The sequence below is a fragment of the Odontesthes bonariensis genome, chromosome 15 (assembly GCF_027942865.1).
Source record: "Odontesthes bonariensis isolate fOdoBon6 chromosome 15, fOdoBon6.hap1, whole genome shotgun sequence".
Lineage (NCBI taxonomy): Eukaryota > Metazoa > Chordata > Actinopteri > Atheriniformes > Atherinopsidae > Odontesthes > Odontesthes bonariensis.
Genome location: NC_134520.1, coordinates 4,835,390 through 4,862,772, shown reverse-complemented (window position 1 = coordinate 4,862,772; position 27,383 = coordinate 4,835,390). Strand labels below are relative to the sequence as shown.

General features: G+C 40.8%; 1 protein-coding gene across 1 annotated transcript; it reads right to left on the bottom strand.

Moving 5' to 3' along the window:
• Positions 1-27: 27 nt before the first annotated feature.
• Positions 28-26,962, bottom strand: slc9a7 (solute carrier family 9 member 7). The gene is made up of 16 exons (XM_075484797.1): positions 26,470-26,962; positions 22,784-22,986; positions 22,624-22,701; positions 20,647-20,723; positions 20,411-20,523; positions 20,214-20,319; positions 18,566-18,707; positions 18,295-18,400; positions 16,821-16,909; positions 16,167-16,280; positions 15,944-16,055; positions 15,704-15,857; positions 9,987-10,050; positions 8,490-8,572; positions 7,301-7,406; positions 28-3,885 (listed from the first exon to the last, which is right to left on the bottom strand). Exons 1-16 carry the CDS (start codon positions 26,747-26,749, stop codon positions 3,622-3,624), a joined length of 2,091 nt encoding a protein of 696 aa, XP_075340912.1. The 5' UTR covers positions 26,750-26,962; the 3' UTR covers positions 28-3,621.
• Between the last annotated feature and the right edge of the window lie 421 nt (positions 26,963-27,383).

Sequence of the window (27,383 nt, the reverse complement as noted above, 5' to 3'; positions counted from 1 at the left end):
GGCAAAAAAGGAAAAAAAAAAAAAAAAAAAGGTACACGACTGGGTGGCTCAGAACTTCATAATATTTATTAATATGTCATGCAAACCATGGCGCACAGAGCCTGGCTGCCAGTTGCTACTAGAAACAACAGATGCACATATTGGCAATTGGGCTACATCTCAGATTTCTCAGGTACGGAGAACATTTAAATATAGCCGCAGTGCTGTGCTGTCTAACTGACGGCACTGTGGAGACAGACAGAGTGCACATGAAGGTTATGTGAGTGCCACCAGTGTCCTCTGCTCAAAGTAAAGTGCCACTCTCTCTTTTGTTTTTTTCCCAGCAGCCATCAATTAAGTCGTCCACGATGTTGCTCTGCATGAAGTGCAGTAGAACTTTAAACCAATGTAAGTTATTGTTATGACTGGATGTCAGCCAGTAAAGCAGAGCTTGAGGGTAGACTGAACTAATGAGTGAGGGAAGAGAGAAAAAAAAAAAAGAAGTTTTGTCTGGTTTTCACATTCTGGAGATGCAATTATTTCACTTTTATGTGTGTAGATAATTTTTTTGTGTAACAGAGGAGACGGTATGAGCATTAGCAGTTTTTTTTTTTTGATACAGGATGATGATACATATGAGCTTCCTTAGCATCAGACTGTTATTTGATGTTACAGAGTGCAGCTCTGTTGCACGTCTCCCTGCAGCGGAGTTTAAATGACCTTCTCTGCATACAGCTAGGCAACAGCTTACACAACCAGATTCATCTCCTCTTGGAGGTCCCCAATGAGCCATAAAACTTCCATGAAGGTTTTCCCTTGTGTGAAAGCCTCAGATTCAACTCACATAATCAAGGCTTTAACACCTGCTCTTACGTTCTCATACATAAATGCAGCAACCGTTCCGTGTCGTCGTAAGCTGGACACAAAAGGCTACACGGGCTGCGTGGTGAATATGAAACGGGAAGTGGTTCAGATGTCGAAATAGGACAATAAGAATCAACAGAAATGCATTACCCCAGTGGCCAGCTGTTCCACCAAGCCGTATTCGTATATCATTGGTAAGAGCTATTTCAACATCGTGGGGGGGGGGGTTTACAAATGGAATTTTCTGCTCAAAGTCATGCTTTGTAGGAGGAATTCCAAAATATCTACTACAAGCAGTGAGTAAGTGTGCTTGGGGGGTCACTTAAAAGTATTTGATGCAGTACAAAGAGAGAAACAAGAATAGTTCATGAGTGAATCGAACAATGAACCACAGAACTCGTTGGTCTGATGTGGAAAATGTCAATTAAAGCCACTATCAAGAGTGAACAATGGAATCTCTAAGTTTGTGCTGAAAATTAGCATCATACCCCTCATTTCATCAGGGATTGGATCTGGGGCAACACTTACTAAAAATTACACTACAGGAACTGTCGAAGTTCTCTTGGCCTGGATCAGTAAATACAGAGTTGCATCTTCCTGTTTATTGTCAATGAGCTGCTTTATCAGAAAGAAAACGATTAGTCAGGTTACATAAAATAAAGGAAGCGACTGTCAAATAAATACAATAAGTCACAAGTAAGAGTTTAAAGAAGTTGTTTGACATTTTTGATTGGCTTTTGGCTTGAGGGATCTGCCCTTGCCTTTCACATCTGGCCTTTGCATACAGCTTTGTAAGCTTAACCTGTGGTTAGCTGCCTAAACAGAAAAAACAGCTAGTTTTGGTAACTCCAGATGTTAAAGATTTCCTCCGAGTGTCTTTGACAAGATTGTTTTTTTTTGTTTGTTTTTTAAAATCTAGTTTGAGGCACAATTCCAGTTAAAATAGATGATTTTTTTCCCCACAAAGAAGTCAAATTGCCTGATTAGAAATGTGAAAAATGACTTCCAGACATCGCCCATTTCAAACCTTTTAAAGATGCCCAACATATTAGAGAACGCGTTCTTCTTTTTGGAATGCCATGCAGACTTCACATATTATCAGTACAGTCATGTAAATTTACCAGGATGGATATTTTTGATGTCACAGGCCTGAAATGTAAATTTTACATGCAGAGAAATTTTAAATTGTACTGAAACCCATTTCTGGGGGGGGGGGGGGGGGGGGGTGTCTCTAAAGAGGCCCATCAGTACGCCACTTGATTTAGCCCTGCTCAAAACCTTAGGGAAAATGTTTATATATGAAATGAAATTAAATGAAATCTTATAAATGAAAAACTACACATACAGCATGCTGATCATACAGTTTTTACACGAGGAAGAAGCACTTTTAAACAGGTTTCTTTAACCACAGGTACACCCGCTTAAACAAGCCCATTTAATACTTTCCTGTTGCCATTTGTACTCTCATGTCCAGAATCTACCGTTACGTTCCAGGGGACAAGCCTGTAAGCTACAACAACATGAAGGAATCCAGTGCGCTTTACATGTGCTGGCATGAGAATTTAGCTACATCTTGACAGGGCCAAGCTAGCTCTCCCCAACTTCTGCTCTTTTTGCTAAGCTAATAGTCCCCTGGCAGTATCTTTACATATAACAGGCAGACAAGAAAATTGTAAAGACCTCTATACCGTTCAACCAAAATAAGAATTGCAACAAATTATACAAAATCAGTCAAACACTACTGATAAGTCAAGGCTCCAAGGAGGTTATATTCAAGCACTTCTTTTCATCTCTGGTGGTGAGTGTTTTGGTGTCAGTGGTCTCTCTCATGTTTCAGATTTCGGAAAAAGAACGCTAAAAAGATAGCACACGTGTGGCTATGGCAGCTCTGCTTTGCAGCTTTTCTTCTGCTGTGCCGCTCGGCTCCAGCAATCACTAAAATGTTATTTACCATGTAAATGTAGAGGTGAACATTTAAATTCAACACACAAAAGAGGATCCAGGTCCCCTCACAGACACAATGTACAAATGTTATCTGCAACAGTAACTTGTAATGCAATGAAACCCATTTCAACCAAAGAGGAACAGCTCAGAATGGAAGCTATTTACATGCCCTAATTCTTCATCCACCACAGATTTTTGTGTCTGTTAAGGAAACACATTCACAGTCACCCTGTGTCTTACACGTCCACACAGGCCACTGTCAGACACAGCATAGATGCTTCACAAACCTACCAAACACTGGACAGTTAGCAGCTTCAGAAGAATGGTTCAGTTTCCAAAGAGCTACTTTTTTATCTTATAGACACTTAGCCTTTTATTACTGACAAACTAGTCACATCACATGATGACAGTTTTTTTTTTCTTAAAGCAAAACCCTTTTCCTTTTTTCTTGTATGAACCACAAAATTTCATCTGTTCAAACATGCAGACAGAATCTTGCATGGGTATGTGGTCTCCACTTCCTGCCAAAGTCTCGTCTTTCTGCACCGGACACGGTCAGTCAAACAGCATGAAGATCTTCTCTCCTGATAGTCTAGAAGAGTTGCATCTCTTTAAGAATAAACTCCCTTTCTGTGATGAGGATGAAATACTCCTGGAGCTCTGCTCCCCGGCCTACATGGAGTCCCTCTCTCTGCCCTCCTGTACACTCTCATATCTCCAATCCATCTTATCTCTCTGCCTGTACAGAGGTGAAAAGAGCTGAGGCGGTCTAAGGGCGGGGGAGTGGGAATCAGGTCATGAAGGTTGGCGGCTCAGGCAAGGAGGAAGGCAGGGTCAGACATGGTCCTCGATGGGGAAAACCAGACGCGTGCCTCGGCTCAGCAGCTCCTGCTCGCGGGAGTCCAGCTCACGCTCCAGCGCCTCCTCTGATGTGCTGCCGCTTCTTTTTCCATTTGCGCTCCAGCCCAACCCTCCAGCAACATCCGCCCTGCTGCTGGATGCCCCGTTGGCCGTGACGGCAGTGTCGCCAAACATGAAGGTCAGGTCGGCGTCGTTGTGGATCAGATCAGAGTCGGGGTCCCTCAGCTGCTCGTGATTCTGAAAACAAACCCAGAGTGGAACATGAGGGGATGAATGGAGACCACGGGGATGACACATTCACAGATACAGGACACACACGGCGGCCACATGAGGTGGGAACAGATGAAGAGGCTGACATTTACTGTGTAAAGGCTCATAAAGGACACTGGATTTACAGAGGGAGAGAGGAGACTTTCACTTTGACGCTTGTACTCCGGGTGAATCTGCAACAGCAGGAAATCACAGGCTGCTTAGAGTCACACAGACTAACCCTAAACCACACTTGTATATGTCATGGGCAGCATCGAAAGGAGTTGAGACACTAAACACAAAAGCCCATGCTGCTTTGGTTAAGTAATAAATAGCTCTTAAACACGAGGTTCCCACAGTTTTAATTGACTGGGTGTCAGTCAATACTCAGCCCATGTCCCCAGGGGGAACACAATGAGTCAACGCCGGGTCAATGAAGGGATTTTTTTCAGATGACGAGATTACATAATTGAAAGGAAACTGGGGAAAATGGGTAAGTGAATCAGTGGGGCATTTTTTTTTTCCAAGTTAAAAAGGCCTACTTAGATTTAACACAATAGTCAAACAGAGCATCATCCCTGATCCCGCGACCCTCTTGCCGTCACTAAAGCACAAAGAGATTTAGCATGTGCCTGAAAACAGGACCAAACAATTGTTCATTTCACTCATTTGAATGATGCTTGTCAACAAAATGATGCTGTTTTTTGTTTTTTTTAGAAAATGAAAGTATATTTTTGTGACCCATTTTTTAAGATTAAAGTCTTTAGTCGGAAGCAATGGGCTAAAAGCTGATTACCACAGATAGTTTAAATGTATTAGGAGGCAGACTAATGCGCTGTTAGTTCTCTATTTCCCTTTAACCTTTAATTTCTATTACTATGAAAATCTATGAGCTTTTAAAAAAACGAACAAAAAAAAATATCTGGAGTTATCCACCCTGAGATGTGTATTTTAGTGTTTTGAGGTCAGTCAGACAGAAAATCTGTTTTGGTTGCGAGGCATTTTTTCCCCTGCACATTTCATATCATCCATAACCAAAGAGGTGCCAGGCAATGAGCTTTATTTAATCCCGTCTCTCCCCATGTGGTGAAACAGAGCTCTGGATGGCCCTGATTATAGGAGCAGCCAGCAAAATTCACAAATGTCCTGGCAGGCATCCCTACATTGGCAAGCCAACAGTTACAAACCGAGAGAGGAAACCATGCATGCAGTGCTTAAAGAAAAATGTTTTTTCTGTCAAATATTTTAAATGAACGTAGAGGGAATCCATTCTTACATTGCAGTACAGAAATCCGATTAACATTTCTAACCCCAGAAAGAAAGAAAAAAGCCCCCATGCCAAGTATATTTCACATGATATTAAAAGAAAAATTCTGTTCAATGGATGTTTCTATGTTCAAAATATCACAGCGCTGTGTCTGTCAGAACAGTGGTCATCATTGACGTGGCCTTTAAAAGGGCCTTTTGTGCCCACTGAATGCAACAAGGCTTTCGGCCATTCATTCCTCCTCTTGCTGAAGGCCTTGATCCTTTGTACATTTACTGGGAGGCATTGAGAATACTTTGACAATATTACAGTTCCCCTGAGACCTAAGTATTCACAGACAATAACAACTTACAGACTTAAACTCTCCTTTTTGTTGTTCTTGTAGCTCATCACCGACTTATACTCAAAGTTTGAGGTGATGTGCACGATGAGCCGGTTGCTCCAACCAGTATTTGATTAAAGAAAGAAAAATAATCACATTAATCCGCTTCTTCCCCAAGTTATAGATAGGTCATCTTCCTCCTTTTCATATTCTACTTCCTAGGTATGATAAAATGTTAGAACGTTCAGTGGTTGGTGAGGCTCCAGCAACATGTACAAAAGCTTAAGACAGGGATCAAACCTCTAAACTGAGCAATATTTTTTCAAGGACAAAGCAACACAATATGCAGACAAAAAACTAAAAATGTGTTGACATGACGCAAGTAATATCTTGACAAAGAAACCAATCGCTAGTTAAAATGAGCAGATATTGGCAAAAATTCTGACATTTGTTTGTTTTTTTGCCCATGTACACCCCAAAAAGTAATTTAAATAAAATCCTTGTACATAAATCAGTAGATTCAATTTTGCAGCTATTTCACAAACTTCTGTCAGACATAGACTCCTAGTGAAAAATTAGATATTTTAACAAAGAACATATAAGATTTTTTCAACAAAAATGTGAATCACCTTTTTCCATTGAGGGTTTTGTCAATTTTTCAACCACCAACTTTCTATGAAGCTAAAGCTAAGCGGGTTAGCTTACTATAGCATACAGCCTGGACGGGTGTGTATGCTAATCTATTTAAAGGTAAAAAAAAAAAAAATCCAGCTTCACTTTGGTTGTTGTACAAATTAAAGTAATAATGTATAAGTTATTTATTATTAGAGTTGCAGGTCGGTGTATTTGGTTGTCTGTGGACAGGGATAAGCCAGACATTACACTATTTCCAGTGTTTATATTATGTTATGCTAGCTGGCACCATGGAATCATAACTCATGGCAAAAGAGCTGGATGGTAGCCTAACAAATTGTGCACCAGGAGTAAGTTTCGTTCTGTAGGAGCAAATGTTTCCTGAATTTCCAATTATGATTGATTTGATATTGCCCAGTTGGTGTTCCCTTTTATAGGAGTTAACCTTTGTTAATTAGGTTACAGCAAAGTAGTTGGGCTAAAATAAAACAGTTATTCAGAGGGTGGTTCATGTTAGATTTCAGAGCTACAAGAGCTATTTCACTGTAGCTACAAACCTAACTAAAGAAACAGAAAGTCTCCTAAGTTTACATTGTCCATGTTCTGCTTACCAACTTTCATACACAATCATTTCACACACACACACACACCAGTGCAAGATTAATTGATGGTGTTTATCTTACGGATACATTACCCTCTAAAGTTATTTTCTCTTCTTTATGACAGACAATGGATCCAGAGCACCAATAGAAAATTTGCCAATACAATGCAATATACAGTATTTAAGATCAACATGTTTTTTTCTTCAGTAAATTTGCAGAGTACCCAATTCTTGCACAACAAGCTATAAGTGAGCAGACATTTGTCGGGATCTTATTTGAGTCTTGCCCTTGCTCAACCAGCCCAACATATCCTCCAGGAAAAGCACTTTGGTTTTTTAGTACTTTACTTAAAATGATGTGTTGATGATGAGATTGCTACCGCCTTCAACATGTTTTTCTGTACACTAAAGAAAGTCAGTACTACTGTGTAATTGTGCGTTTCCCTGGTTGACTTGTTTTTCTAACCCTTATGAAGTAAGGTGAGAAAGGACTTTTCATTAAAAACAGATTATATAGGAGCTCACTGTCTGTGTGCTGGGTGGATGATGCACTTTTGTGCTTATGCAGGTGGACACTCACCTCGTATGCCCGGGGACTGGTCAGACAGTTCGCCAGCGGCCCACAGTAGCTGGGCAGAGTGGAAGTGAGAGGTGGACCGCTGTGTGTGAGAAGGGGCTTCAGATAACTGAAAAGTTATTAAGGAGAATAACCCAAACAGGTAAACACTTACCAACAGTCAGCAAAGGCTGGTTATAGCATTAACTTTTTATTATCACAACCTTTATAAATGTTTAAAAATCTGAAAATAAATCTTGCAACACAAAATTGGCTCTTACGCTGCTTTTTACTAATCTATGAGATATTTTAAATGAATTATTAAAGAATATAAAGCCTTGTGGAAAGTGCTCGTTAAATACATGGTAAAACACAATTAAAACCAATATAAAACAGTTCAAATTACTGTCAATACCCCGGTCAGGTGTTTTTTTGTCTTACAAGAAGCTCCATTCCTGCAGAAACTCAATTGAAGCACATTTCACTGAATTAATTATGGCCTAATAATTGAGAGGATGTATTTGGGGGCTTAAAATTTGTACGGGAGTCTGTGAGCAGCTGAGGAGGAAAGTAATTTGTGATACTTGGCAGCAGTTCAGCAGAGGGAACCGGCAGGCTTTCTCCGCCTCTGCCTTTGTTTGTAATGAGTCAGGCTTTTTTTGGACCCGGGGGGGGGGGGGGCAAGAACAGCATTCAAGTGGTGAAGTCAGAGTGAGGAAAGAAGCAGTCGGCTCCCTGCGCAAGTAGCCCAGAAATAAAGAGCCATATCAGGGGGAATTTCACTGCTGGGAAATAGGAGGAATCTGCTTACTTTAGCTGCATTTGGCGTACATAGAATAGAATAGAAATAGAAAAATACTTTATTCATTCCCCAATGGGGGAAATTTCAAATTAGTCAAGTAGCTCAAAAAATTATAAATATTTACAATCATTGTATATTAGACAACAAAAACAACAATAATAATAATAATAATAATAATAAATGACTAAATAAATAAATAAATTTGAGAAGAACATGTCACTGTTAAAAAGCCAAGTACATCACCATGGGGAAGAGTTTCAACTGTAAAACACAGCTGCTCATGGACTGGATATGAGCCCTGATGTTGCCACAAAACTTTAAGGCTTCACTTGATCAGTCAACATTTACCTTGTGGACACAAACACAAATGATTCATATAGGTCTCTGTGAAGCAGGACACAAAGAGGATACTTGTGATCAAAGGTGTACCACAGCCTGAAGAGCCAAGCACTCTCCTGTTTGGTTTTACTTTGTCCCTCAGCCTGAGTGCCATCCTAGAGAAACACATGAAAAATATTAGATTTTCACACAACAGATTTCTGACAATTCTTGCAACTTCAAACAGTTTAAGTGAAATAAGAATCATGTACAGAATGAAACCGTTTAAAAATGCACGTTTTTTTTCTGTGACCAATCATATTTCATCTTAAATAAGTATGATCCAGAAACTACTTTTGTAGGTTAGGACTTACATTGCAACTTGTAGGTTAACAACCTCAATTACTTAAAGTGTAGAAATGTCTCTATATTCACCTTACAGTAATATTTGGATATTTTGAGATGTTTTAGTATCAGTGTTTTGTACACATAAAAAGCAGCTAGGCTTTTTACGTAGCATAAAGTTGATCTAGGGTTCACGAATAAAAAAAGAAACCTGCAGAATTATGTGAGATTAATGGTAGATGTACTACATTGTGTGGTGTGACTGATGGCACACTGGCTAATCCTTTGGCAATAGGTTCTGTTTAGTGGACTGTTCAGTGCTCCAGTAGTAAGCAACAGCCTCTATTTTTGTAAAAATGTGATGACGAACAACAGTACTGTGACATTTAAAAAAAAAAAAAAAAAAAATCCTGCCTCGTTCTGGTCTCTTCACTGCTTATCAGGCTCACAATCGTGAGATTGTGGTGTGGGTGGAAATTTACATTTTCACTTTCTTGCTCAACACAGTTCTCGCGTGGATTCATATCTCCTATCGTTAGACTTGTCTAGATTTCATCTTTATGTTTCATAGCAGCAGAGTGTATAACACTGATACCAAAACATGTCTCATTCAAAAAACTTCATTCTTCCAAAATGTTTCCACAGTTTAAGCCACTGAGATTGTTATCCTGCAAGCTGAACTTTAATAATAACTTCCAGATAATTTAGAGGGAACTTTGGAACCTTGTGGCAATAATTAAATATCTATCAAACAAAGCTATTATGGTTATTTACAACTGAAGAACAGAGCGATCAGGAGCCCTGGAGTCATCAGAATGTGAATCACGTCTATTATTGCAGTACCTCAGACCATTTAAGGCTAAGGCGGCTTTGTGGAAAATGACTATATTTAAAGCAAATATTAAGAGGACTCAGAATTATGCTTTCAACAATGCTGAGTCTACGAACTGGACAGTGTAATTAGTACAATCAGCTACTTTTACTGTACGTCTCTCACCCTCATAAACAAGGCTTCTAGCACACTGAGTTCTGTCAGTATCAACCTGTATCAACAAGTAAGTTAAAAGATATTGTAAACCACAACTACTGTTTTGTGGTGTAAGATCTCCTCCATTTTTCTTTTCACAAAGATTGCGTGTCTTTAAACTTGCTGATTTTAAACCACACCAACATAAAATAGCAGAAACAGAACAGTTTCACCCCTGAGAGAAGCACTAAATGTGTGCGTGTGAGAGGGATCCTCACCCCCTGCAAGACCTGGAAGTTGTCGCCAGAGCCCTGTAGGTCTTGATCTGGATCCACACCAACCCTGTAACACAAGAGGAAAAGTGGAGAAAAGAGGTTCTGAACTCTTGTAACTGCTGCAAATCACATCTTCATCTGAGGCTTGTGCTCGGTTTGTTGCCAATCAGCAGCATTTGTCAGGCCTGTATCCTGCGTGCCTGGTAATTCTCCAGTAGCAACATTTGCTCCTCTGGGATGATACAGTTCCTTCGCACTGACACAGAATGCAGGCATAACCTCTTTAGACTGTGTTCAAAGTTTATGAAATAGCAATAAGCGGACTGTTACACATGTGGGTCAGACAAGGGCCACAAAATTTTAGATGAACAGTGATGCATATTTTGAATAAAAGGAAAGCAGACATGGGTGACATCTGGATAAATACATTTTGAACTGGTGAGCCAAAACAAGCCAGACACCAAGTCATCCATGATCCCGTGACACCAGGAGAGTTGCATGCAAGAGATAGCTGTGACTGAAGTAGTTATGTACGTTTCTGCTAAATGGCACACAGACGTAATATTTTCGTAGGCTTCTCCTTGACCAAACCAAAAGATTACACTAAAAACCCTTTACACTCAAACTCCCTTGTTCAAAATCAATACATTTTTGGGTCAACGTAGCATAAATGCAGCTTTTTTTCAACGTTACAGAGAAAGGTGGACAGAAAACCAACCACAGCAAAAACGCATGCAACAGGCTAATGTTTTGGTTAGCTTAACAGTATTAAACCAAGTGCATGTGCTATGCATTTGGGTATAAATTGTCCCAATTTGGGGCAATTTAAACTAATTTATTTCTAATGTGTGAACTTTTTAAATTGTTACAATAAACAGAAATTGTTACTAATTTGCTTTTCATGCTGAGAATTACATGAGAACATCAACACGTAAAGTAAAACGTTAGCTTGGGTTTCCATTAAGGTGAGAATCAGCTAAACTATTTTTCTCCGAAGGTAAAAAAATAAAAACCCTATTACCAGTGCCTCAAACAATTCTCTAATAAAAAAAATAAAAAAAAATAAAAAAAAAGTAGGCTACCTAAAACTCATTGTTGTGTAAACATTTGTTCTAAGAGGCAGTTGCTCTTTGGTCTAAGCTAAGCTAACCAGCTAATTATGTTAATATCTACTGTACAACCATGAGAGTGTTTCTGCTCATCTACTGTAACTCTTTAGAAAGAGTAACTTCCAAAAAGTCAGAATAATTCATTTACATAGTACAGATATTTACAGTCTTCCGAGCTGGCCATGACTAATTTACCACTGGTGTCGCTTACCAAATGAAAAGTAATAAAATTGAACATAAGCAGATCTCTAAAAAGCACTATCAATCCACATGAAGTGACTTTAGTCCTTGTGGACGGAGACCAAGGCTGAGATGTGTGGCCTGTCATGGATTAATCTTAAATCATATCCAATGCTGTACAGTGGAACTCGTGTGTATGGTTATCTTTAGACTTTTCCATGACTGTCAAACAGCGGAAACATCCGTTCTGGGTAAATGACTAACTGCATTATCCTATCTGCTTTCCACCTTAGCAGCTCAATAAGAAAAAGATGCAGGCTACCATAGAAAGAAAATAGAAAGAATAGAAATATACTTTATTTATTCCCCAATGGGGGAAATTCAAATTTGTCAAGTAGCTCAACATTTATTTATTTTTTTACCATGAACTGCCTTTTGGGACCATCTTCTCTCTCTCAACTAAACACACAAACAAAGAAGATCAAGGGGGTTGAGGTTGTATGGAGGTCAGTGCCTGTAAAACCAAGGAAGGAAGGATAAGTGAGGAATGGACTTAAGACAATCGTTGGGGGTGAAACCACAAGAGAGAAGCACAGCTAAAAACACACCGTCCAGGATGGGAGAGAAACATCTTAGAATGCTCACGCACACTTATGTAAGAAAGTGCTCCACGGACTCATTTCACCCACGAACCTTTAATCCTAATCCTGTTCTTTAATCCATCAAATATTCCTTGCAAGCAATTTGCATTGCACAGTTCTGTCTTTTAGTGAATCCTGATCAGATTTAAGAAAAAAAAAAAAAGAACAAAAACAAAAAAGAAAATGGAACCGTCTTGATGCGGCTCTCTGTCTCGTTCTGCTTGTTACCTTCCTCTTTTGTATGTACTTTTCAGATCAGTTTGTGCAAGTGAGTTGCCGTTTTTCACCGCTGTGAGAAAAGAAGACACAAAAGGGAAAAAAAAAAAAAAAAAAAAAGACTCTGGTTTTCACATCACACGGAAGAACCTTGACTGAAGTACTTTACTGGATCGAGCTGAGATCATTTCTCAAGCGGCAGCAGCTCCACCAAAGCCAAGCCAAGCTAGTTTTAAACCTGGCTTGATGGTTTTATTTTTACTTTGAGTCTTATTTTTCTGTGACCCTTTACCAAAGAGGCCCACTGTGCCCCTTCACCAAAAAACAAAACCAGAACAGAACGAAAATGAAGAATAAAATGAAAAGGACAGTATTAGAGAGTTGGTTCACATACGGCACCTGAAATACTCCCACTTTCCATGCTGACGTCGCTCTTCCTGAACTCTTCTGATGTTCCAAAATCTATCGCATCATAACCACATGTATTAAGCACATTTAAAGTTAAAGAATTGTGGTAGCATCTTATCATCTAGTCCATTAGAAGCCTGTAAACGGGTTTCTGCGTAACAGTCACATCTCCATATTTGCATCCATAGATAAATTCATATCCAAATCTTTTCATGGATCAAAAAGTACGTCTTGGTCAGGAGCGCTTTAATAGAGGACTCGATGTACAGGGAACGGGAGTTTAAGCAGATGAAAGCGATTATGCAGCGTTTTAAAAACCGTAATTTGCAACAGTCTAGGCCTAACATGATCCTCTGTTTTGAAGACATGCACTAATCGTCATGCTTGGCACCGAGGCTGAGCAGATGTTCAGTCACATGCATGAGAAATACTGCTGGATGACATAACTTCAGCCATTCAGTTCAATTCAATGTTTATATTTAGACAACTTGCATCGCTCAGTCTTTTACTCCTTCCATCACTTCAACTTCCCTTTACACTGGAACTTCCCTCTATTATATTTTTTACTTACGCTTCAGTGTCTCTTAAGCTTGCCACTTCTACTTCTCTCAGCCCTCCACCTTTTGACAGCACTTCTATTATTGACTCAACTGAAACTTAATTGACTGTTTTGACTTTCACTTCAGCTACTTTGAAGTCATTTATTTGTGAAAGAAGCCAAGTCAAACAGAGAAACTGCAATCTCACCAATTAGATTTTCATCACAGCTTCTTTTAGAATCCATTTCAAAGTCATGTAGGCGCTTTCGTTTTAAGTACAACTCATTACATTTTGATGTTGATCTCATCTTCTTTCACTATTAAACCTCTTCCAGCGTTTGAACGGTAGCTGATGCTTGTAAATTGAAACTAAGTATCATCAATGGCGTAAAACATAACAAAGTGGTAAAAGCTTTAGTGTGTCAATTGCTTTTTTTGTAAAAATACTTTGTCCGTTAACAAATTAAATAAAGTTGACAATCTTAGGTTTATACTGTATGCAAAGAAAGATAAAATAAAGTAAACACAGCAACCCACAAGCCTATTTGTGTTTAGAAGAAGTCACAAATAACATCTTCTGAACTGAATCTTCAGTCATAAATAACAGAGCGGTTACACTGCAGGCGAGCATGCTTCCACGTTGTGTAAATGTGTGCACATAGAAAAATGACGAGAGCGCTGCTGATATTCGCCTGCCATGCAACACGTCCCGGTTACCATGGCAATGAGTTCACATGGAGACTTTGGCAGTGCTCTAAACCTCCACTAAACACAATAGTTCCTGCTCAGTCTGAGGAGGCATTACTCATATTAAGCAGAGCCTGTTCCCTCAGGCTGCTGCCGTTGTGAATGAGATAATCCGCTTCATCATTACAAGTGGAAGCGCATCACTGTCACACAAAATTGAGTAATGCTGTGATCCAGGCAAAAAAAAGAAAGAAAAAAAGAATTAAAATCACGCCTAACGTTGATAGGTTCATGAGGTGGAAGCCTAGTGATTAGATTCAGTGTCACTTCTGGCTCAAGTTCAAATGTTCATTATTACAGGGCACATTCTCAGGAATATTCTGCAGAGGTCACTGGGACTGCCTGAAAAATAGCTGGGAGATGCAGTGTAAGCAGCGGTAGAGACCTCTAGCCCCATCTCCTGGCAGTCTGTAATTAATTTAATAATATCAACTGGAGAGGAGAAAAGAAAGCAGGTGACGCACAACAGCCAATACCTTTACTTTGGTTCCATTTCAAATATTGGATGGTTTCTTCTTGGTAGTCTAAAAGCATGTTACCGGGGCTTTTAGACTAGCAAAAAGAAACCATCCAATATCTCTTTGACAGCAACTGGAAACTCGAATGTATGCTTTCTGACAAGGAAAGACATCTCAGAAAACTTCCCAAAAAGCTGCATTTCCAAGGGGGTAAACTTGCAAAAGCAAAAGCTTTTCTTGTTATTTCTGATCTTGAGGTGGAAATGACACAATTTTTGAGTTCTGATCCAATTTCAAGTTACTTCGAATGCAGAAGTACTCTAAGGGGGAAGAGGAGAAAGGTTAAAAAATACTGCCTACACAAACAGTAACTGTTTAGTATACCCTTAAAAATAAACTGAACAAATGTTTGTTCATTCCCGATTGAAATTTCAAAGCAATTTACATTTAAAAGTTGATAAACCAGAACAAACAATGTCCTCCTCCGAAAGAGGTTCTGATCGCTAACTTCATAGCGAATGCTAAGCTAACTGGTACGTGCAATCACCCATTTTACTTTTTTTTTTTTTTTATATATATATATATATATATATATATATATATATATATAGACAAACCAGTAAGTCAATAAGTTACCATCACCGGCTATCTCCCACTTTTTCTTCTTTAGCTGCTTGTGAGGCAGAGTGCGGTAAAGGTCAGAGTATGTCAGCCCTGATATTACCAAAGCAGAACGCAGACATGATGGTTAACTTGACATTTTACCTCCATCATGTAGTTACTGCGAAATGTAACACCGCTTTTCCACTGAATGGTATTCTATTCATTTCGGAAAAAGTGTCGAAATTGTCATCGAATGTGCATTTTTGGCCTGAAATTTTAAGTGGCAACGTGTCTTAGGGTACAGAGCTTTTTTTTTTTTTGGGGGGGGGGGCTTTTTATGCCTTTAATGATAGGACAGTTGGAGAGAGACAGGAAGCAGGGGGCAGAGAGAGGGGGGAGACATGCAGCAAAGGGCCATCCGGTGCAGGACTCGAACCGGGGCCAGCTGCAGCGAGGACTGTAGCCTCTGTACATGGGCCGGCTGCTTAACCCACTACGCCACCGACCGCCCCAGGGTACAGAGCTTTTAATGAAAATCTAACAGGTTATAAGTCTCAATTACAAGCAACAATATTAAAAAATATTCAAGCCTTTTTTTGTAGATTTTAGAAAGTCGTTTGCACCATAAGTAACCAAGGTTAATCTCTTGTCTATGAAACACAACACGTCAGGCCTAATTTTCTCTGGATAATGAGACATGTTCAACACTGTCATTTGACACGTTCACTTTAATTATACCTTTATGTGAGAATTTCCCTTGCAGAGTGCAAGCTCTAAAGGAAACCAGATTTCTTCCACTTTAGAGAATGATTTTGTCACCTGATATGTAGCCAGGACAGCATGGCTGTGGTTCCGCCGCCGAACACCCAGACGGTAAAGAAGACAATGAGGAGCGTGGTGGTGAACATCATCTGGCGGGCGTACGTAGCAGTGTCGCGGATTGCCAAGGCAAACGCCATTGCCCCGCGCAGACCTGCAAAGGGCAGCATTACAAAATCACACCTACCCTGCTATGTTAAGTAGGAATAAAAATACATTTAAGAAAAATGCTTTCTGTACCTGCAAACATCATCATGTGCTGGAAGTTTCCCCTGATCTTTTCCCTTCGACCCAGGTTGAGAAGAAAGGAGAGTGGGTAAACGTTGAGAGCTCTTCCAATGAATATAGCGAGCTGATCGGTGGGTCAAGAAGCTTTAAACTGCACAATCTGAAATCATGGAGCTGTAGACTCTTTCCTACAGTAAACAGCAGAAACATTCTCTGCAGGGCAGCGAAAGGATACGAAGGCTCCAATGATGAAGATTGGGCTGAAAATGTGATTCTGGAAGGTGAACAGAGCCAAGCCCATGTAGGAGAAGATGAAGTTCTCAGCCAGGAAGTGAAGGACCTCAAAGAGCTGCCAATAAAATATTATTCATTTTCATCATTTTGATTTAGAAATCGTAAATACAGAGTGATAAAGTAAGTAACTTTAAGGATTCAGGTTAAAAAAGGTCTGGCACTCCATACTACAATGCTATTAACTGGTAGCAAATGATAAGGAGAAAGACAGCAAGAAGAGGATAAACAGGACAGAATCTAAATAGACAAATACATGTTTTATCTAAGGTTTAATCCCAGTTAAGTGCATGAATATTGCTACTGCAGGGTGTGCATAAAAATGTAGTTTTCTTTGAATCGGAACAGCCTGCCTGTGCACTGATTCTGCAGTAAATGTGTCGGGCTGGATGTTGTATCGTCTAAGTGGTAATCTGCAGTCTGTCCTTAAGACAGAACCCCCTCTGGGAAACTGAACAGTCATCTCATGAGGGATGTCCTCAGACGGTCCCGATTAAGGTCACAGCAGGCTGATCGTGGCGCCATCTGGCACAGGCACCCTGTTCAGATTGGGGAGGGGGGTGGGGGTGCTACATAAGAGGAGGTGGTTAGATGCTACCTGCTTTGTGCGTTTCGTAGACTCCTCCGAGAGGTTGTTGTAGGTGTAATGAGCCTGTGTGATGCCACAAAACAGCACAGCCACGACGCCTGTAGGACAACACGCGCAACTTAATGAGTTTAGTATAAATGACTTCAACTGACACGCTGCATTTCACAGGGAGACAATTCCCCCGCCCTCATTGTTTTCTAGAAACAGCTGGAAATGAGTTCACCAAGTGTCATATTATTTGTTTGTTTGTTTAATTCGACGGACATCCGAGAAATAATCTGAATTTAAGGCCACGCCACATTTCATTTGTTACCAGTACGACGTTCAAACTGCTCAGAATTGTGGGTTTCTGGACAAATAACAGCAAGTGAACTGGGAATTAGAAGACATCATTTTTATAATGTGCAGTCAGTGGGAATGAAAATAATGACATTTTTCTGAACCATTCTATCAGAAAGACTGAGTTAAAAGGGGGCCCTTGACGTATTTTTTTTTTTTAAACAAAAAGGACAATGGACTTCATGGGAAATGTAAAATCCGGTGCTTTTGGCTTTTTCTCCATAAGTCCAAGTCTCCTCTTAACCTCAAATTTTCACATATGAAAAATACTACAGAAAAACTCACACTGTATAAATCTATATGATATGATTTCCCTTTAGGAGATTATTAAAGCATTATTCTCCATTCACTGCACTGACAAATTCAACTGACATAACTTTTACATGCTAGGAATCATGAGGGTAAACAACTTCATTAATTATGATTGAGGACAAATTTAACCACTTGACTGTAAATGTCTAAAAGACAAAGGCTTAGGCCGTAACAGTACTGCATTAAAAAAATTATTTTTATTTAAAGTAACATTTTTTTGGTTTGCTCTTTGGCTCCCCCTAAAGGTGTGAGATGTAACCCCAATGTCATAAAAAAAAAAAAAAAAAAAGAAGACAAATCTCCACGTGAGTCCTGCACACTACAGCCATACATGTGAAATTAAAGAGACGATGTATAGGCAACAAAGACAACATCAAAAGTCCATTAAAGTGTCAAGTGACTGTAAAGCCAAAGAGTGTTGTGCGGGGCTGGAAACCAAAGTTGTGAACTGTGGTATCTCAGCCCCCAGGCACTCCAGGGCAGTTTCAGGCTTAGAAATGTTCAAAACAAAGGTCAGAATACTTCAAAACTAGTCAAAAGGTTCACAAATGTCTCTCAAATTTGCTTTAAAAATTAACAATATATATATATTTTTTTTAACGCAATAAAAAAAAAAAAAAAAATACTTGACAGAACTTACGTACCAATACGTCATGCTAACGAATGACTAATCCCTTGACAGCACTATTTTTGTGCAGTTTATCACCCAAGTTCAAGTCAAGCTGAGGTCTGAGAGATGCTAAACATGTTCGCTTCGTGATTCTTGATTTGTTTCAAGATCCAGTATCTGCTTTCTAAACTGCACGATCTTACCCTGACATATGTAGCTCACCTGTAAAGCCACAGGCCTCAGCTAGCAGAAAGGTGCTCCAGGACATGAGGAAGAAGAGAGCCGTCTCCAGCAGCGGAAAGCAGTGCAGCTTCGTGAACTTAGTCACGTGGAGTCCAGTTAAAGAAACACACGGTTTTGCATCTTTAGTTACCGCGGCAATGATGCAGCCACTGCTCAAAAAAAAAAAAAAAAAAAAAAAAAAAAAAAGGAGTCGTCAGTGGCAACGGACTGTAGTCAAACTTCAAAGCAGGCATGCAAAAGAAAAGGATATGAGAGCGGTGACGACTCCTGTGGCTGCACCCATCACAAAGGAGCCGCTAAAGATCCCCAGGAAAACACCCACAGACTTGAAAAAGGCAGCAGCATCAAACATGTGTGTGTTTGCGCCACTGGGCTGGTAGGCCACAATAGACCTGAAGAAAAAAAAACAAAAAAACACATCAAGTTATTATCACCATTTTGGTCAATGTTCCAATCATTTAAAAGAATGAGGGCTTTATTTACTTTTCCATCTGAATCATATAGTAGTTCAAGCTTAAGGTGTTGGGACTTAAACTGGCTCAAGATGAACAAAAACACTGTCTGTGTGGGTTGTCGGTCTCTTTATTCCCCTTAATTGAGGGAATCAGGTACTTGTGCATGGGTACGCATCCGTGACGGGTCTATTAGTGGATGCTGGTGTTTGTATTCATGAACTCACACCAAGGGGATTGTATAACCGATGCTTAAATCCACAGTCAAGAATAACAGAATGCTAATCAGTCCCACTGAGTTCAGATCCAACTGAACTGAAAGTTAACAAGCGTAGTCACTCAGGAAGTACTGATGGACTGTTGATTGGCCAATAGTGAAGAAGAGCTGATTCCAACTACAATTCGAGGGAATATGTCATGTTAACAATGGAAACACTGTATTCTTCATTTAAAGAAAGGAAGGCAAGTAAAACCCCTTTCACCCATGAGATGCATCAAATGAATGGCTTCATCAATCTGATAAAGTGATGGCATTCGGTTACTTTTCCACAAAAGCTGCTCCTTAACGGAGCATTAACTTAAATGCTCCTCACGGTGTCTCTCTCCGACGTGCCTGTGAAAGTGACAGAGTCGGTTTTCTCGGGACAGTTTATATTAGTGTGACAAGCGCACCATGTTTGTGTAGAACAAAGCAGGGGTGTATGAAAGCAGCTGAAAATATCCCTGAAGTTTTAGCTTGTTGAACAGTCAGTGCTACACGAGTGAGGGTAGCTTGAGAATGGGATTTTTTTTACGCCACCTGTAGACACCATCTTCGCACCCCTGTTTGTCAGATAAGAAGCTTTTATCACCAATCAAAACTCTGCAAGTCCTTCTGGAGTTCATGCTGTCTCACAACATCAGTTCTTTTGCCATAAAAATTCATATCAACCTAACAGACACAGAGCCTTCAATAATGTGCTTAAATTTGTATTTTATTCCAGCAGAGGGAGCTAGAGTGCCGTCTGTCGGTCTAAAGGAGCAGCGAAGCAAAGCTGTTCTTCCACATCTCAGAGGTCCCTGTTAAATTCAACAGTGGCTCAAAACCCACACAGATACAAACTTTCATGTGGTGTATCAGTAAGGAATGTGTCCAATTTCGTGGGGTGGGTTTGATAAGACCAGTCACCACATCTAATACAGCACTGTGATGATACAACATCTAATTATCAATTTCATGGATTTATCAGCTGATTAGATTAGGAATCCTCCGTCACCATTATGGGAAATCTGCAAATGTTCACACTTCCAAAGTTGAGCCCACACAGTGTTAATCTACTTCAGCTCTACTTCTCAGGTAGTTTATTCAAAGCAAAGTAAATGAATAAATACAGGGGAATAAAAAGTATATTCATAGAAGTCCACTTAGTTGCATTCAAAATCAGAGTAGGCAGGAATATAACTTACGAGGAAAGCACAAGGGCCACTGCGTCATTCATAACACTTTCTCCAAACAGCAGAGCATAGAGATCCCCGTCTACATGGAGCTCATTAAAGATGGCCAACACCGTCACTACACACAGAGAGAAAAAGATTTAAATAAGACCTCACTGCACAAGGACAAAGTGCATCCCACTTTCTCTGCAGAAATACATGTGCTGTACCTGGATCTGTGGCAGACATGATGGCCCCAAAGAAAAGGCAATCCGTGTAGTAGAACTTGTCAGTCAGCTGCCCGACAACTTGCATCAGCTTCACCACACCATACATCAGATTCCTGCGGGTGAATAGCCAGCAAAATGTGATCGAAGGGCACAAAACCAAAGATCAAAACAGAAGGATTTTATCACAAAGTGACTAACGTGACACTAAATTTGATTAACAGTAGGCAGACACTCACCCAATAGCAAAGCATGAGATTGCAGTGCCAAGAAACGCATAGGTTATGATGGAGCCCAGATTCCTGAAGAAGTGTCTCTGGCGTGGGCAAAAAAAAGAAGAAAAATGAGCATGTTTGAACAGACACTTTTACAAAAACTGCATATTTCTCATAATGATAAATGTTTTCCAGCCTTCAGGTCAGACTGCCACAGGTGGGTGAATAACACAAACACAAATCCAGCTGTCTGGCTGCAAAACAAACAAGCAGCAAAACTGGCAAAAGCTCAGACTCTGCGTGCAAAGCGAGACACAAAAACTGTTGATTCAGAGTTTTACAGGAAATTTGCCTCTTCCTTAGAGATGGTCAAGCTCATTTAAAGAAAAAAAAAAAAGATTAAATTGTTAACAGTTTTTGTATTAAACACGACAACTCAGTTCTGTAGCCGCCAAGCCAGATTACGTGATGGTAATAATGTGTTCATCAGTGATAGTCTGGAGAGTTTAAAGCGTTTTAAATACGCCTAAAATTCACTCTCGTTCTCACGTACGAGTCTGAAACTATGGAGCTGGCATGACTTCTCTCTTCCCATTTCCTGAGGACTGTTGTTTGACTCAGCAAATTCCATCTTGAACTGCACTTACAAGGAACACACAAAAACCTGCAAACCCAGATTTTTGTATTTCCTTTTGGATCATTATTCACAGTTCATCAATGCTGAAAAGATGGATCAATAATGCCAAACTTTTTGCTCGTTGCTCTGTCTTCCGTGACTAAATTTAACACATTTTAGTCTGTTTGCTACAACGGTATGGAGAAAAATAAAATGTGACACCTCCACTAACTGATAATAAAATGAACATTAGCAACAGCCCTCAGTACTGACTGTACTTATTAACTTATTAGTACTTATGCTGGCAACTCAGTGAGGCTGTTTGTCTTCTAGATGAATACAAACTTCTGAAAGCTAACAAGCTCACAATAACTATGCTAACATGCGAATATTAAGTAAATATCCCAATTACCATGCCTTTTACCGTGCTAATATTAGCTAATAAGCACAAAATCACCTAAAGTTGGGCATTATATTGGTTCAATATGTGACCACAAAGGTTTTTTTTCAATCCTGCAGGGATTCATGCTGATGATGCTAAAGAAAAAAAAGAAAAAAGAATAAAAATCAACCTCATTAGGATGTCAATAGGCCTGTGCATGATTTTAGCCCAATTCAACTTATACTTACTTTCTTTGGGCTGAAATATCTTAGCTGCCAAACAAACAGCCCCAACAAGGTGCACCATGCAGACGAATAGTTCTTGGCAAATAGCTCTCATAACTAAATATGCTAAACCACAATGGTCAGATCTTTAGAAGATGATTTGCACACCAGGTCACCCCCCTTTTGTATGACTTCTCCTGATATTATTTATCACTTTATATGCTCTAAAAGGCTCAGACATATATCATCCTTAGTTATTACATTCAGCCATAAAGAGGCTCAACTGCGGTACTTGAAATTCACACCGTAAATATGGTGACAGATTAAATCATGAAAATGTAAATCCATCCAGGGACACTCCTAGTAAAGCCTAATCTGTTTTTAGAGAGCGGAGTACACTTCACAACTATCAAAAGCAGAACTCGCTCGTAGCGTCGGCCATTTGTTCTTTGCCAGCAAAAAAAAAAAAAAAAAAAAAAAAAAAAAGCCAGAGAGGAAACGAAAGACATCTGCCCTGGACTTCCCCTAAAAAAAATTAAAAACAAAACAAAAAAAAGGGATAGCATAGCCTACTTCTGTTCAGAAAACACACAGATTGCTCTCTCTGTCTGGCCAATAAGTTTTTTTCCTGCCTGGACCATCTGCCAAATGGAGCAGCACTTTGTGGCTGCAGATATGTCCACCTGGCTCTATGACAACATCATCCCGTGTCACTGCGTGTCACATGAGTTCAGCTTTGATACGGTCACAAGTGCTGGATTTGACATGCAATGTCTCACCTTCTTTAGACTGTACCCAGCATGGAAAATAATCGGAGGAAGCAGTATGTTGAAGAAAACCTCAGGATCAAAAGTCACCTGGAGACAAGAAATTTAGAAGTGAGTGGTTAAATGTGGCAGAGGTCCAGAACTGAATATACATGTTTTTTTCCCCACTTACCTTGCGCAACATATCATTCTGCTCCACATTGTTAATCTCCCTGGAGTTGATCTCCCCTTTGAGGGTGTACTCAAAGAACTTGCCGCTGACATTAAGCAGCAGGGTGCTGGTAGGTCCCTCTTTCAGCGAGCAGCTCGGGGGTGTCTTGTTGTGGTAGCTGGTGGCAGGGATGCCGTAACGCAAAATCACTCCGACCAGCAAACCTGCCCAATAAGAACAGAGAGATGAGTATGGTCAGAACTTAGAAAATGTAGCATTTGTTCACGGGTGCGATCCATTTAATTAATATGCCAATGATTGCGAGGCAAAGACATAAAATCCACAATTATCAAAAAAGACGCATCAACAAGCCAAACTAAACTGCTCAGCTGCACAAAGACAGCAGCAGGGAAAAGACCGAGACATGGGCAGCTGATAGGTAGAACCTGGTGGAGAGATTTACAGTCGAGAAGAAAGGGATGAGGCAGCCATTTCAGAAAACATAAATCCTCTGATCGGACAGCAGCTTTCTGCAGGAGGCATAGCAGGGAACAGCTGCCAGCACTGCGCTGAGTGACTCTCTCTGCTACCGGGTGAACTACCGAACATCACACTCCGACTTTGGTCTAACCACAAACACGCACTGATGCAGAAAGTCATTTGACACGGAGGCCGAATCCAACCACCTGCCGTTTCGATTTCGAGTCCACAAATTTTAGGTTCTTCCCATGAATTTGGACAAGGAAGTACGATGAAAAGACAATGTGAATAAAATAGGTTTTCTATTCATACAGCGAATCAGCACTTAATCAGCATTAATGCAGTTGAGAGTTCTATCCTCTAGAGTTCAACTTTGGGAATCCAACAAAAAGTAATATTTCTATGAGCATTTTCACCAAGATTTACAGATAAAGATAGACACGGTACTGTGCAAAAATCTTCGTCCTTTGCAGTAATTTAAAGTCGTCTTGATCAACAGTTCCCCGGGCTTCCTGAAGGTCTTTCAAACATTGTTTCTTTGAACACCAGCTGCTTTTTCACTTGTTTTTAGACCAGTACTTGTACCCGACCACTTTCATAGGAATGCTTTTTTTTTTTTTTTTTTTTTTCTAGTTCAGCCACTTAACACTAATCTATGGATCACACATCCATCCATCCATCCATCCATCATCTTCCGCTGGTCCGGGGATCGGGTCGCGGGGGCAGCAACTTGAGCAAAGAGACCCAGACGTCCCTGTCCCCTGCCACTTCCTCCAGCTCTTCTGGGGGGACCCCGAGGCGTTCCCAGGCCAGCCGAGAGACATAGTCTCTCCAGCGTGTCCTGGGTCTTCCCCGGGGCCTCCTCCCAGTGGGACGGGCCCGGAACACCTCACCGGGGAGGCGTCCAGGAGGCATCCTAACCAGATGCCCGAGCCACCTCATCTGACTCCTCTCGATGCGGAGGAGCAGCGGTTCTACTCCGAGCCCCTCCCGGATGACCGAGCTTCTCACCCTATCTCTAAGGGAGAGCCCAGACACCCTGCGGAGGAAACTCATTTCGACCGCTTGTATTCGCGATCTCGTTCTTTCGGTCACTACCCACAGCTCGTGACCATAGGTGAGGATACGAACATAGATTCGCCTTCTGGCTCAGCTCCTTCTTCACCACGACGGGCCGGTGCAGAGCCCGCATCACTGCAGACGCCGCCCCGATCCGTCTGTCAAACAAGACCCCGAGATACTTGAACTCCTCCACTTGGGGAAGGATCTCATTCCCGACCCGGAGAGAGCATTCCACCCTTTTGGATGGATCATTCAGGCATAAAAAATGCAACTCTCAAGCAATGAACCAGTGTCATGTCTACACAACAGACATAGCAAAGAATCTTTAGGCACTTTGTCAGCATGGTGTGCAGAGTGTCCTTGAATAATTTGAGTAAACTGAACGAGTGGAAGATCAGAAAAGAAGTGGGAGATCTAAACACTATCTACAGCAGATGAATGGTATCTGAAAGTGATGTCCTAAAGATAAAAGGAAAAGAATCCAGCAAAGACCTGACACAGGACCTGTGGAACTGATCTGGACCTTCAGTCGATCCATCTACTGTTGACTGAAGCCTCATCAGAAATGGTCTCCATAGAAGGGTGGCTTTTAATAAGCCATTCTTAAGGAAGGGAAACAGGGAGAAAAGGCTGAGGTATGCCAAATGACACAAGAAGTGGACTGTAAATCAGCAGCAACAGGTCTTATCACGGAGGAATGAATCCTCCCCAGAGACCGGACCTCAACATTACTGAAGCAGTGTGGCATCATGTTGACAGAGAACGGAACAAAAGGCAGCCGACGTCCAAAGAAGAGCTTTGGAATGTCCTTCAAGAAGCCTGGAGAACTATTCCTGAAGACTACAAGGTTTCAGGCTGTGGTGAAGAAGAAAGGTCCTCATACCAATTATTGACTTTCAAACTCCTTACAACTGTAGAAAGTCTCTTTTTGCCTTTTATACAGTATCTTCATTTATGTATGCACATGCTTCAGTGAATCACTACACCTGTTTTTATGCCCATATATATATGAATAAAGGAATTAGTGCTGGCTCAAGACTGTTGCACAGTGCTCTGACTATCAGCATGTTACATTCATGTACATGATAAATGCACACATGACTTCCACATGGGCAAATTATGTCCCAACCTTGAAAACAACAATCAACAACAGTCATCGGTGACTTTTCCGCTGTTGACCGCCTGTCAAAAGCACTAAATACCAAAGTTAGCTTTTTGAGCATCAAAAACAAATCAAAGTCTGCCTTTTTCGCACAGTGATCTCTGGTTAATAAGTGACACTTGGAGCACCGACTGACTGAGATTGCTCCGATAAGCCCGACAGAAAAAAGAAGAAGAAGAAAAAAAAAAAAAAACACAGCTCAGATGCAGTCCAACTAAATTCCACATGTTGAACTGGAAATATGAATTTATCTGTTAAACACAGCTTTACTTGGCACACATTGTTAAACAGGATTCTTTTTTTTTTTTTTGACAGAATGTGAACACAAGATAAGTGAACACTGAACCACAGCCATACCCCAGTTGATGACAACCAGCCAGACTGCTGGACTCGGAGATGATTTGTTGAATTTTGAGTCATTAACAAATAAAAAGGTTACTATTCTTTGGTAAATGATTGCCGATGCTTGTGGGATTTAGCTTTACAGCACTTTAAGCATGAATCTGATCACTAAACGCTTAGAAGTTGCTTTTAAAAGGAACATATAATGACTGCATAACCCATTTTAGGCTTTTTAAAAAAGCTATATATGGTGGATTTGTGTTTAATGGTGGTATAGGAGATGAAACTCTGAGTTCGCTGCAACCTAATTAATGAAACCACAGAGAATAAGTGCACTGAGATATGCCTCACCATCCAGTTAGTGAAATTCTGAAGCTGTCCATGCAGCAGGCAAGTGAAGGACGAGACCGGGCTCAGCGACGGAAAGCACTTTCGACAAATTAGCTCGAGCCCAGACATTCAGGAGCTATATGAGCGCGTGGAGATGTGGAGGCACGTCGTTACGTTTGCTCAGACCTCTCTACGTCTCCAGCTCTGTCAGAGACTCGCTTCAGTGCGAGTACCAGAGAGGCTGAATCATGCAAAGCCTGGAGGAAGGTGGTGTTGCTAGCTGTGGGGGAGAGTGAATGCGTGTGTTCAACATATAATCCATAAGCCTCACCGTAAATCATTGCCAGCCCGGTTTCGTGAAGGAAACGAACCCGTCTGTGCTTGAACAGCCATATGGTGAGAATGGTTAGTGTCAGCAGTAAAATGAATGTCAGCAAATTGACGCTGTCCTGTCGGTGACTTTCCTCTGCCTCCTTTTCGGTGGCAAGTTCTTCCATTCCGTCGTTCTCCGCCCTCAGTCTCGACACCGTCAACAACAGAATGCAGAGGGGCATCATCGCGTGCCGCGCGCCGCAGCCTCCGTTCCGCTTCGGCTGTCGGTGAGCCTCCATTGGTCTAAGATGCTGCTGCCGAAAGCACACAGCCTCTATGCCATGTCACTGTTGGAAGTACGAAAAACGCATACGCACATAGAGAGAGAGAGAGAGAGAGAATCCAGAACTCACAGACCGGTGAGTGCAACCTTTTAAAGGTACACGGCGCGAAACGAAACAGGCAAGAAGGTGGCCGTGGTATGATACAGCACTGCCCTAAATGTGAAGGAGACCAAATCACGCTGGCCCCCCATCGGTCGACAACAAGCTGAGTCACTGTCCTTTGATTTTGATGATTGTGTAATTCGACGCTTGGTCCTCTTGAAAACAGGAAATCCAGTCTGTTTCAGCGTTAAAACAGAATGTAGAGGCAGATATGTTGACCTAAAAGAATAGTGGAAGTAGGAGAAATCTGCCTTGTAGCTCATTAATGAAAGCACGCTATTGTAAGGATACCGTGTCCGGGTCCCTAAATCATGTTGAGGACCTTGAAATTGCGATTCATAGACTCCATTTTTTGAGCCAGCGGTTATATCTTGTCTTATTTAGGTACACTCGGACCACTTTTAACAACTTTTTTTTTCCTTACCAAAGCAGGCCGCTTCTTTTCTTTTCTTTTTCAGTAGTGAATCTAATCAAAAAAGCGAAAGAC

Excerpts from the sequence above, each read along its gene's own strand:
- slc9a7 (XM_075484797.1), bottom strand. The coding sequence starts at position 26,749 with ATGGAGGCTCACCGACAGCCGAAGCGGAACGGAGGCTGCGGCGCGCGG. Across the intron at positions 20,320-20,410 it reads CATGTCTGCCACAGATCCAG|TGACGGTGTTGGCCATCTTT; the intron begins GTACAGCACATG and ends CTCTGTGTGTAG. Across the intron at positions 8,573-9,986 it reads ACTTCCAGGTCTTGCAGGGG|GATGGCACTCAGGCTGAGGG; the intron begins GTGAGGATCCCT and ends GTGTTTCTCTAG.